The sequence below is a fragment of the Vombatus ursinus genome, unplaced genomic scaffold (genome assembly GCF_900497805.2).
Source record: "Vombatus ursinus unplaced genomic scaffold, bare-nosed wombat genome assembly UNPS02014893.1, whole genome shotgun sequence".
Lineage (NCBI taxonomy): Eukaryota > Metazoa > Chordata > Mammalia > Diprotodontia > Vombatidae > Vombatus > Vombatus ursinus.
The window spans coordinates 799,575-812,769 of NW_020954671.1; the positions used below are offsets into that span (position 1 = coordinate 799,575).

The 13,195-nt window shown below is 37.6% G+C and overlaps 1 protein-coding gene across 2 annotated transcripts in view; it reads left to right on the plus strand.

The window, feature by feature from the left end:
- Nucleotides 1-9,415, plus strand: part of PELI2 (pellino E3 ubiquitin protein ligase family member 2) — a 92,924-nt gene extending 83,509 nt beyond the window's left edge. For both annotated transcript variants that reach the window (XM_027842908.1, XM_027842909.1), the window contains exon 6: nucleotides 4,263-9,415. In XM_027842908.1, coding sequence (XP_027698709.1) covers nucleotides 4,263-4,829 — 567 coding nt within the window. In that variant the 3' untranslated portion in view covers nucleotides 4,830-9,415. The remainder of the gene's footprint in view (nucleotides 1-4,262) is intronic.
- The last annotated feature ends 3,780 nt before the right edge of the window (nucleotides 9,416-13,195 follow it).

Sequence of the window (13,195 nt, forward strand, 5' to 3'; positions counted from 1 at the left end):
ATCTCTATATTTTTACATATGCTTTTTTAAAAGTTAACAAAGGAGGTTTACTTGACTGTAGCATAAAAAAATGAGGGATTTCACACTTAGCATGAGACGGCCTCTCCCTTATCTCAATATAAAAATGTATCTGGTCAACGGGGCAATGAATGGTGCCTTGATTGGGAGGTAAGACACTTCCCATATCTGAAAGGTCCTGATTCCAAGTAGATGGGCCTTTTTATGCCTTTAGGTGAATAGGAAGTAATGATCAGAATCTGTCAGGAAGCTGTGGTAAGGGAAACCCAGCTTGAATCTGAAACCACTGGTCCATCCAACTTCTGTAGCCTCTTTGAGCCCCAGTTACAAAGGAAGGGAGAAACTCTAAATGTTGGTGGTCCTATTACATACCACCTTGTTGTGACAAAATCCTGAGGTTCTTCTTGGGGACCTTCCAGTATTTGAGTGATTCTAGAACTTTTCCTGGATAATCTTCCTGGTATAGGCGGTTACTAATGGGACAAAAGGAGGAAAAAAAAGAAAAATTTTATTAATGAAGCAGACACAGAACAATGATAACAGCAAATTTTAACAGCCGTCCCAAAGTTGTCACCATAAAGAAAAAAGAAAACAAAATGTGGAGACCCAAAGCCCAAAATCCCAGGCTTCATCTGTCCCCCTCTCTTTGAAAGGATTGAGTTTCAGATCTCAGTGATTATCTTGATGTTGCATGTGGTAGGTGGTGCCAGGTCTTTGTAGTTCACAGTGGATTTCCCAATAGAAGAGAGTGATGATAAGGTAGAACAGCACAGATGATGACAACTCCAGCATTACCAACAATGCTTCATCACACATCAGCCTCATCTTTTTATGTTTCTCTTGATTCTTGTATTTCTATTTCATAATTTCTACACAACTTTGGCCTTTCATTGGAAATGATTGAAAGTCGTCCTCTGTTTCATTAAAAGTCCATTTTTCCCTGGTAGGATTGTACTTAGTTTTTTGCTGGGTATATTATTCCTGGTTACAAGCCTATATTGTTTGCCTTGGGGATTATTGTATTCTAAGTTATCCATTTCTTTAGAGGCATGGCTTCTAAATCTTCTATGATCCTAAACAGTGGTTCATCAGTACTTCACTTCTTTCTTGCTGGCTGCTTGTAGTGTTTTTTGTTTGATCTAGAAGTTCTGGCTTTTGGCTATAATATTCCTAGGCATTTTTATCTTGAATTTCTTTGGAGGAGGAAAATGACTAGTGGATTCTTTACATTTTCACTATGCCCTCTGGTTCTAAGGATCTGGGCACTTTACTTTCATGATGTCTTGAAATATGAAATCTAGGCTTTTTTTTTTTTATTCATGGTTTTCACATAATCCAATGATTGTTATATCACCTTTTCTCAGTCTGTATTTCAGCTCATTTACTTTTGATATGAGAAACTTTGCACTTCTGTTTTTTCCAATCTCTTTTTTCTTTTTAATTTCTTCTTAAATTCTGCTTGGTCCATTCTAATTTTCAAAGAATTTGTTTCTTAAGTAAAGGTTTTGTTCCTTGGGATGAGCTATTAATTTTATTTCTAATTCTTTTTTCTGTAACTCTAGTTTCTTTTCCAATTGTTTCCTTTGGCCCTCTCATTTCATTTATGAAATAATTTTAGCTCTTTTTTTTATAAGTCTTGCTTCATGTCTCCCAGGAATTCTTGTTGAATTTGTGCACAAGCTATATTTTTCTTAGAGACTTTACAGCTAGGAGTTTTAAAGTTGTCTTTTGGATTTATGTGTTGGATATCCATGTCACCATAATAGCTCTTTGTGATGGAATTCTTGTTTTTTCATTCTTCCAGCCTTACTTCCTCTTTGGACTTTGTAGTAGGACCAGGCTCTGCTTTCTCAGGATACTAAGTGTTGTATTATTTCAAGATCTCAGGTACAGTAGGAATGGACCATAGTGTATGAAGGGGATTCAAAAATTGGAAATATAGTAAGGGACCAAGCCAAGTAAGTAATTTATATTTGATCTTTGAGGTAGAGAGCTGATGGAGGATATTGAGTAAGGATTAGACTTGTGCTTTAGGAAAATCACTTTGACAGCAATGTGGAAGATACTTTAGAGTAAAGAGAGACTTGAGCCAGAGTCCAATTAGAAGGTTATTGCAATAGTCCAGGAAACAGTTGATGAAAACCTGAGTGGGGAAGTAGCTGAGTGAGTACAGAGGAGGGGACATTTGCATAAGATGTAAAGAAAGAAAATCCAAATGTAGCCATTGGTTAGATTTGTAAAGTGAGTTTAGAGAGGAGTCAAAGATGATAGTGAGGTTGGAAACCTGGATTACTGGAAGGATGATGGTGCCCTTGACAGTAATAGGGAAGTTTGAAAGAAGAGCAAGTTTAGAGAAAAAGAATAGATGAGTTCTATTTTGGACATGTTGCATTTTAGATGCCTATGGGACATCCATCTCAAGATGTTCATAAAGCATTTGGTGATGTAGAAGTAAGGCTCAAGAGAGACAGTAGAGCAGAAAATACATATAGCTATCATTGCACTGAGATGATAATTGGACCCTTGAAAACTGATGAGGTCACCAGTGAAGAGAATAGAGAGAAAAAAAGAGAGGAGGGCTCAGGACAGAACCTTTTGGGAACCCACAGTAGTGGATGTAACATGGTTGAAGAATCAGTAAAAGAAAATGTGGAACAGTCAAACAGGTAGGAGAACCAGTAGAAAAATGAAAATCCAAAGAAGAGACAGTATTGCAGAGGAGGTGGTCAGCGTTGACACATGTTGCTGGGAGATCAAGAAGGCTAAGAATTGAGAACAGACCATTAGATTTGGCAATTAAGAGATCACTGGTCACTTTGGAGAGAGCAGATCAGCTCAATGTTGAGGTTGGAAGTCAGATCATGGAAGGATTAGAAGAGAGTGGTAGTAGAAGTAGTGGCACCAAGTATGTGTAACTTTTTCAAGGTGTTTGGCTGAGAAGGACATAGAGAACAACTGCTGTCAGGCAAGGTAGAATCTTATGAGGGTTTTTTAAGGATTAGGAACCCTGGCAGCACGGAAGGAAGCAGAGTGGGATTCCTTTTTATTTTTCCTTCCTGTGTCACTTACCATATACTGCCTTTTATTTTTATATATATAGATATAGATATATGTGTGTATGTATTTGTATGTATATATACATATCTTCTTAACTCCCCTACTAAATCTTAAGTGCCGTAAAGAGAAGAAGCCATGTCTTAACTCAGCTTTGTACTCCACACAGAACCTTGCGCAATGCCTTTTGCATAACAGATGCATAGCAAATATTTGTTGCGTGAGTGAATAAATAAATGTGGGCTACTTGACAGTTTCTGGTATTGCCACTCACTTATCCGATTTTGTGCTTCAGGCCAGCATAGATGAAATATGGATGGGTTTGTTCTCTGGTTATTTCCAAAATGAAAATTTTTAATGAATAATTGTATATAAAGATAATCTTTGTTTTGGATCCATATTCTACTCAGCTGCCAGGGTGATTTTTCTAAAGACTTTCCCAAAGTCTGAACATATCACCTCCCTCACCAACTCAGTGTAGTCCAATGGGTCCCTCTTGCCTCCAGGAGCAAATATAAAACTCTCTGTTTTGACATTTAAAACCCTTCCCACTGTTCAGTCTTCTTAGACTTCTCTCCTTTCCATGAACTCTGTGATTTAGCTCTGTTGACTTATTTACTTATTATACTTCGAACACAACACTGTCATCTCCCAACTTTGTACCTTTTTGCTTTGAAATGTTCTCCTTCACACTTCTACTTCATCACTTTCCTGGCTTTCTTCAAGATTCAGTTTTAATCCCTGCTTCTGCAGGAGCTTTTTCCCAGTCCCTTCTCACGCCCCTCCCCACCTCATGCCCTCCCTTTGAGATTGATTACCTTCTAATTACACTGTATGTTTGTCTTCCCCATTGCAACATTAGCTACCTGAAGACAGGGGCTTGTTTTTTTTTTTTTTTTTAACCTTTCTTTGTATCCCTAATGCTCAGTATAATGCCTGGCACATGGTAAGTAACTGTCTATATATCCATTGTCAGAAAATTTCCTTCTCATAATAAGTTAGAAAATGTCTCATGACGTAAGGGAAAAAAATTCGAAAGAGATTTGTTCTCCATTGAAATTTTATCTGCGTTACTTCCAAAAGTCTTTTTTTCCTGTTTTCTTCTCAGTAAGAAGAATGTTAGCGTTTTACTCTTTCAAGTTCTTCCACTGACAATATTTTGTGTTTTTTTCTTTTTTTCCTTGTTATAGGTTGAAAATGAGACCAATGTCCTACAAGATGGCTCCCTCATTGATCTGTGCGGAGCAACCCTTTTGTGGAGAACGGCTGATGGTCTCTTTCACACTCCAACTCAAAAGCACATTGAAGCTCTACGGCAGGAGATCAATGCTGCACGACCACAGTGCCCTGTTGGGCTGAACACGTTGGCATTTCCCAGCATCAATCAGAAAGATGTGGTAGAAGAGAAGCAGCCTTGGGCATACCTCAGCTGTGGTCATGTGCATGGCTATCACAACTGGGGGCACCGAAGTGATACAGAAGCCAATGAGAGGGAGTGCCCAATGTGCAGAACTGTTGGGCCCTACGTGCCCCTTTGGCTTGGCTGTGAGGCAGGATTCTATGTCGATGCTGGACCCCCGACTCACGCTTTTACCCCTTGTGGACACGTGTGTTCAGAGAAGTCTGCAAAGTACTGGTCCCTGATTCCATTGCCTCACGGCACCCACGCGTTTCATGCGGCCTGCCCTTTTTGTGCCACGCAGCTCGTTGGGGAACAAAACGTTGTAAAATTAATTTTCCAAGGTCCAGTTGACTGACGGTGTCTACAATAATATCACTTTAACAAGTTACTGTGAAGATTTTACCACTAACTGTAGATTTTAATTTTTTTTTATAATATGTTAAAGGGGTTGAGGGGGTGTACTAATAGAGATTGGGAAAAGGGAGGTTACAGCAGTGACAGATGCCTGGCACTTGACAGAAGTCAGTGATGCCGCGTTGTAACAGCTGCATAGTCATCAAAGCTTGATTGATAAGTATGTTTGTTATATCTGTTTGTGATTGAATTTTAAAATGTCATATTTGATTTTAATCTTGGATTTTTTTTAACAAAATTTTTTTCCTTGTAAACTTTGACAAATCTCTAAATAATACTTTTTTCATTTTTAGGAGTTTAACCAAAAGATTTATTGTTGTTGTTGTTGTTGTTTTTAACTATTACTTTGCAACTGTCAGTATTTAGGATCCTAGAATTAGAGGTGTGAAGGACCTTAGAGGCTGCCTCATCCAACTTGCTTACTTCACAGAGGAGAGAACTGAGGCACAAAGTAAGTGTCTTGTCCAAGCCATACAGGTAGTTAGCGACAGAGGCAAAATTTGAACTGAGGGCCTCAAGACTCCTAAAGCCTGTGACACTTTTTCCACAGTACTGTTCTGCTTGTCTTGAAGATGTTAAATCAAGAGTTACAAACAGTGTGTGGAAATGTTTGCTAACTACAAGATAGTTATCTACGTCAGAGTGGCCTGAATTAGATTAAAATGTAATTGGTAAATATTTAACAAAATAAATAAAAATGCAATGGAAACCTGTGGTTTTCCAAGTCAGCATGTGGCCTGCAGGGATTACGTATGGTTTGTTGTCCCCTGTTTCTATTGGAATTCGACACAAATGATATACATGGTGTTATGAAATGAAAATGTGACATTAAGCAGTTAATACAGAGAATTGTTTTGATATTGGAAACTTTGTGACCTATTTTTTATCATATAAAGTTGAGAAAGAAGATTCAGGTGTTGTAATGGCTTTTTAAAATTTGGTTATCAGAATTTAATTGCTTTGTGCACATTTGTAGAATGACTTTTGACATTATAAACAGAGAATTCTCCGTAACTTTTTGGTTTGAGTCTTACACTGTCCCTGCTATGTACCTTGCATGCCTAGGACTATTTGATTAATTAAAATGTAGCATCTCTCACAATTCATTAGCTTGGCATTATTGCAGGAGGAGAGATTGTTTGGGCACCATAATACCAAATTTATGCAGATATGGAGTCATTTATTGAGTTTAAAAAGTGATTGCAGATCAGTTGGCGGTTTTTTTTAAGCTCTCTTGCATGTTTTTTGGACTTGGAGATATCCAGCATTCTGTGAACGAAAAGCTCACCTCACACTGTAATGAAACAGTAGATTTTGTTCACTCTGCTTCACACCATCTGTCACCTTCTGTTGCAGCTTGAGGAACACTGTAAGTTTGGAAAATGTTTGCAAATCAAACTAAATTTAAATGTGATCATTAGATATACACAACACCCAGTGGTGCTTCTGCAGAGATAAAATAAGTGTTTACTGAGGAATAATTATTTTAGAATTTCTTATGAGCTTCAACATCCCATTCAGTTGGCTTTCTTTAATTCTGAATAATAATTCTGTGATACCTCTGGTAACAAGTCTAGAGACTATCAGTCTATCCAGGATGAAAATGTTCATTTGGGAGAATATTAATAGCTATCTGAAAAGAAATAAAAATGTACTGAATGAACAATATTTTAAACTATAACTTCTATTAAATTGACCATTGGAGCTTTTTATGCTACACATGAGACCTTTGTATAGACATATAATTTATATAACTTTAATATATTGTGTGTGTATATATCTATAAATATATACTTGATTGGCCTGTTGATATTTTGACTGTAAATTGTTTTGTAGTTCATCTATAAGCCTAGCATTTTAATTCCCTTTACTCATGGGTGATGAGATGTGTTGGTTTTGTTTGCTGCTGTTTTTAATATTCTTATTATATAAAATGTCAGCTTGTCAATTTAAAATAGCCTCACTCTTCCATACACTTTGTGGTTTGGGGTGGGGAGCTTTAGCTTCAGAACACCACAAACCTCCCATGGCATTTTTCTCAGTGATCCCTTTCTGTACATCTTGCTCATCTCTCCCTGAAGGCTAAAAACAGAACGAATTGGACATGCCTAAAATAATAGCACGAGTGCCTTTTTATTCTGCAAGAGTCTTCTGTGACCTCTGATCTGGTTCCAAGCCTCACACCAGCATTGTGGGTTGTTCGGGATGGACTGTGTTTGCTCAGCCCTTCACCGTTTCATGGTTTGGGGAATGAGGATAAAGGAGTTATAACTAGCCTATTTCTGGTATGTGGTTAGCAACATACATTCTTCAGCTTATTAAACAGTCTGCAGACTAAATGACTTACTAGTCTTTCAGCCAGAAGGAGCAGATTTTTCTTTTCTGAGAGAAGTGTGTCCAGAGACCCTTAAGATTCAGATTCTCTATCACTAGTCCTCAAACTCATGAAACTCTACAGAAAGCAATTGACTAACCTGAAAAAGCCCCTTACTCTTTTCCAAAGCTTATCTCATTAAGTATTTGTTTGAAATTTGGAGGTTTCATTCTCTAAGGATAGGGCTAGGATGTTCAGTTTACAGAACTGGGTCACTCTGCAGTCATTTTTTCCTTGTACCCAGATGTGCTACTACCTCTTGCCTTCTTCCTTTTCGGAGCTGCCCGTTACGCTTAGAAGCAGAATGAGGAAGTCCATAAAAAGAGAAATATTTTTATGCCGAAGTACTTTACTGTCAGTGACAGAAATGCTTGCCTTTATATTTTTGTTTGATGTTTAATTTTCTCAAATTTTTTTTAAAGCAATTTAGTTGGTAAGTGAAAGAAAATCTTGTTGCTCACTTGCCAAAGAAGAAAGTAAGCTAAGGAGTAGGATCCCAGAAGCCGCTTGTATAAATTCAGAGTAAAAAGATTTATTCTGTCTTCACCTGCAGTGAGAGAAGGGGTAAAGATTACTGTCCAGTGCCTCTTCCTGAGAGGTTACAGAAAGAGCCTCCTAGACACAGCCCTGATTCACAGTGATTCCCTCTGATGAAGAGGATAGTATATACCATTTCAAAAGGCAGCAATAATGTATTTCGTAGAAAACACTCTTTTTCTTCAGTTTTTTTTATCAGTTTATGATTGAAAAGAGGTTAAGAGTAGATGAAGTACTAGTATTCTGAGTATATTTTAAGAGGTTATTTTTATGAATCTCTGCTTTCCCCTGTAATGTGTACCACACCTCAACATTTTCCATCATCAAGCATTGTTAGTGACTATAATGTGTAAGGTACTGTGCTCTATTTATAAAGGTAGGGAAAAAAATGAAACCATCCATGTTCTCAAGGCGTTTGGGTATAACTTTTTAAAAACAGGACTAAAGGCTCCACCAAGGAGTCAATAGTAAACTTTTCATTTCTTCAACTCTGGTCCAAAAGAATTGAAATCTTTTAGTTTCCTAGAGTAGTACACATTATCATCAGTTTTAATTCATAACTTATGGTACCACAGTGCCTATGGATAACCTCATAATAGAGTTGTTTCATGTAGAATTTCTGGGGGAAGAGAAAGGAGAAAGCCATTAAAAATGCTAGATTCTGTTAAGGGAGACTAATGAATTTGGATGCAAAAATAGGCCAGCAGTTGGTCATAAAAATAATTACAGAGGTTTTTTTTTCCCCTGCATCCTTAGAGATACATAACTTCTTGAAGTTACTTTGTACTACTATAAGGGAACCAAGGAAATTTTTTTTCCCTCAAAACTTAAAGGGGGATTGGGGAGAGGGATGCTCAGGGAATGTCCATATGAATAGGGATCAGTGATTTGCTGCTCGAAGTGAATGACTGGTCTCCGTTATATTGTTGTTCCTTCAAACTCAAGTTAAAGACGTGATATAGCTGTGTGATCTTCTAAAGGTCTATACCAGGGGTGGGGAATCTGGCCTCAAGGCCACATATGGCCTTCTAGGTCCTTGGGTGTGACCTTTTCACTAAGTCCAAATTTTACAGAACAGATTCTATTAAGGGAATTCGTTCGGTGAAGTTTGGATTCTATCAAAGGGCCACACTTGAGGACTTAGAGGGCCACATGTGGCCTCGAGGCTGCAGGTTCCCCACCCCTGGTACTGATGCCTGACACATGGTAACAAAAGGAAACTTTTTACCCAACTTTTATTGACCAAGACTTGAACTCTCTTGAGAAAAGGAGTTTTATATGAAGAAATTAGTATCACTAGAGGTGAGAAGGGAGAAACATTTTTTTTCCTAGTTCTACTAAGCAAACAAAAAATTGTTGAAAGGAAAGATGTCTTTATATAAAATGAAACGGCAGGAAACAAAGGAAATTAAGTGATGATGTTTGTTTGCCATGTACAGTATTACTAGCTGTTAGCTGTCTGGAAGTATTTGTAAAAAAAAAAGGTATCTTTTATAAACCATGTCAAGTTGAAAACTTTATTTCTTCACTGTTGTGTACCTGTGGAAGTACAAGCCATTTTACAGGGGGGAAAAAAACCACAAAAACTTCAAAACTATTAAACTGTTATTTCAATATGTTCATGACTCCTTATTCTCAAGCTATAGATCATTTTAATCTTGCATATCAGTTTGCGCAAAAAAATTTATATATAAATATGCTTGATTTTTCATATATCTATGCTCATCCTAAACAGTTTAGATTATTTTTTATGACTTCTGCATAAAATGTTGAACAGATGGTTTAAGTCTGGTCTCTGAAATTTCCCTTAATTCTTCCTTATTTATTCAAAGGAATTCTCTTGGCACTTCATTGCCAATCAATTTCTTGTGTTATCAATGCAGAATAACACAAACTTCTAAGAAATATAAGCTAGCTTCCTAATGTGATGGGTACAGTAGGCTATGTGCAAGTATCTTAGTGCTGCCCAAATTATAGTCACCCATGCCTGTCTTGTTCCTTTACCTTCAACAATCTACAGAAAAATAGGTTGTCAGTTAATTGACCAGTGAGGGAGTGACCACACAAGTAAACCACTGCTTCTACCTAGTGCCTGAAACTCTCTGGAGATCTTAGGTGACACTTTTGGACCTGAAATCTATGTAGTTTGAAAGGTACAGCCTGGAATATATCCAAAAATTGCCAAGATAGGAAAACCTTTCATCTCTGTTCTAAGCCCCCAACCCTATTTTAAGGTCTTTCCTTCTCATTCGTTACCAACCAACCTGATTCCTAGTCTTAGATAATTTACTTTTTAGTGTCCAGGTGATTTGTTTGAATATAGTAACAATGACTGAACTGCCCTCAATCCTCCATGTCCAGAGCATGAAGACATAAGAGATTGCAGGTTTAGGGAATTTGGTAGAATGGACTTAATAAGTAAGCACTTGGAGAAAACTGAGAAAGAGCTTCTAGAAATTAGCACAGAAATGCATGCCAGCTTCCCTATGTTGGTAGTTAACAGCTCTTACCTGTCTCATTCACTCTGGTCCCTGGTTTGTACTCATCCAGTCCCTTCTTTAGAATTTCATCCTTAGTTGCAACTCATTTTTCAGGTAAAGTCCCATCTTTTCCTTTGCTGTACCATAACAGCAATACGGGATTAGGAATGGAGTGCAGCCATATAGTCATTTTGCCTATGGAGGCTTCTAGTCTCTCAAAAGTTCCTCTGCTTTCTTATGCATGGAAAAAAACTATGAATTTGGGGTGACCTGTTCAGTCACTCTGTTCCAGTCTTTTGAAAGAAATGTAATGACAAACTTCCTTCAGCTAAAGCCCTCACAGAGCAGGCTGAGGGGTAGAGCCAAAACCCCACAGTCATACAAAATGTTACCCTGGCTCCTGACGTCTCATAAAATCTCTTGCTGAACTCAAATTTGTTTGCGGGGTGAGTATTGGTAAACCCACCTATACCAAATTCATAACTTTCTTTCTGCTAGTTCCAGTATTCTCTAGATGCCTCTTTAAAGTCATGATTGAATGTAGCAGTCAAATTTTTTTAATAACCTCATTAGCAGGGTGCTTATATCTCAAGGCTTAAATTAGGCCTTAAAATTATATCATACTTAAAAGAAAGTGAATTATTTTACAACACTTTTTCATGGAAATGTGTTACTAAGAGAGATTTGGAAGTGTTGTAGGTTATTGATTATTGTAAGAAAAGGATACGAGCTAAACAGGTGTTGGAAATGTGAAGATCTGCCCACTTGCCCTTGCATAATTTTGCAACTGAAAAAAAATCTTTAGGAGTTAAAATGTCATTGAATTTTCAATGATTTTCTAATTTAGCCTCTCTATGTGTTGTTGTTAAGTTTCAGTTGTGTCTACTTTTCATGAACCCATTTGGGTTTTTCTTGGCAAAGATACTGGAGTGGTTTGCCATTTCCTTCTCCAGCTCGTTTTATAGATGAGGAATAGAGATAAACGAGGTTGAGTGACTTGCCCAGGGTCACACAACCAGTAAGTGGCTGAGGCCAAATTTGAACTTGGGAAAATGAGTCTTCCTGACTCCAGGCTTAGCATTCTACACTGTGCCACCTAGCTACCCACTGAAGTACCATTTTGAATTCATGCTATTTCTTTTGAGTTCATGTGTTTTTTTTTCTTTAAAATAATCAGGCTCCACTACCCATTTCAATTCCTGTGTTTGGTGGAAAATGCTACTCCAAAGGAGTGATTCTATAGCAAATCTGTAAGAAAAGGAATAAAGGGGGTGTGGTGGGGTAGTAACTTAATCATGTTGACTTCCTACCTTTCTTTTGTGCAAGTTACATCTTTGGAATGTTAGTCAGTCTCCCTATCTACAAGGGTTCTAGGTCAGTGATTTATGGGAAAAAAGCAAAAGATGATGTTATTTCAGCTCCTGGATTTACACCGAGGATTTTGAGCATTAAAAAAGATTGAGAGGATGAAGTGAGGAGAGAGTCTGATGGCTCTTCGTTGCTAGATGTCCTTTTCTCCCTTTGTGAGCACGCTCTTGAAGTTATGTTGTGTGTAGCTTTCTGCTGGGCCCCTGGTAGAGTCCTGAGTTTCCTCAGTTTTGTCCAGTTTATTCCTAGCTCCCAGCACCAGTGTTGCTGTCAGTCAATGCTATTCCAGGAATACTGCTAGATTGCCAACATCACCACCCCTGCCCCATACACACACATGAAAAAAACCCCACAAAATTCTCCAATCCTCCAAAGCTCACGGTCCTCCTTCAGACAAGGATGGGGTTGTAAGGAGACTGAAGCTATAGCCAGGGCCTTTCTTCTCCATCACTAGTGATACCTTCTCAAGGATTTGACTGGAATGATTCTAGTCATTGCCAGGCACTCAGATTGCTAGATTCTGTAATTGGTTATTTTGTACAAAGGCTACAAGGAACAACCAAATCTGCTCAATCAAACCAGTATATCCTATACAACATCCCTCATTCCAGTGGTTTTCTTTTTAAGTGACAACCTGAAAGGACCTTAGCTTAAAAGGTCCAGGGTCTCCCATTGCATCCTGGGCCATCTCCAGTCGTCCTGATGAATATCTGGCCACTGGACCCAGATGACTCTGGAGGAGAAAGTAAGGCTGGTGACCTTCCTCATTCAAATCAAAGTCAATTGCAAGTCATGTCATCATCTCCCTGATGTCATGGTCCTCTTTGAAAACGAAGGACAAACACAATATTGTTTTGAACTTAAAACAAAAAACAAGTCTATATGCAACTGTGAATCTCCTTTTTATGTCACTTGCTTTTTTAAAAATGCACATATACATTCCATACATTAGTTTCAAGCTTTCTTCTGAACTTGCTTTTTTTTTTTTTGCATTTAAAAAAAATTCAGTGACTCTTTTTTGGCATCACTATTGTTAATCTTACCTTCCCTGCCCCCTTCTATTAAAAAATGAGAAAGAGAAAGGGGGTGGGGAGAAATCTTGTAACAGACATAATCAAGCAAAGAACAAATCTGTGGTGGCTGTGTTTACAAATTTATGTCTATTTTTGTGCAATGAGTCTATCAGCTCTGTGTAAGAAAGTGGGCAACATGCTTCATCATGGGTCCTTCTCTGGAGACATTTATCAGAGTGGTTTTATTTTTTTTTACATTTAATTATTTTTTCTCAATTACATGTAAACAAAATTTTTTAACATTTATTTTTTAAAATTTTGAGTTTCAAATTCTCTCCCTCTCTCCTCTTCTTGAGAAAGCAAGCAATTTGATACAGATTATACATGTGCAGTCATGCAAAACATTTCCATATTAGCCATATTGAAGAAAAAAAAACTCAAACGCAAAAAAAACCCCAACCAAATATGAATAATAAAGTTTAAGAAGTATGTTTCTATCTGCATTCAGAGAGTTCTTAAGTCTTTCAAGTTGGTT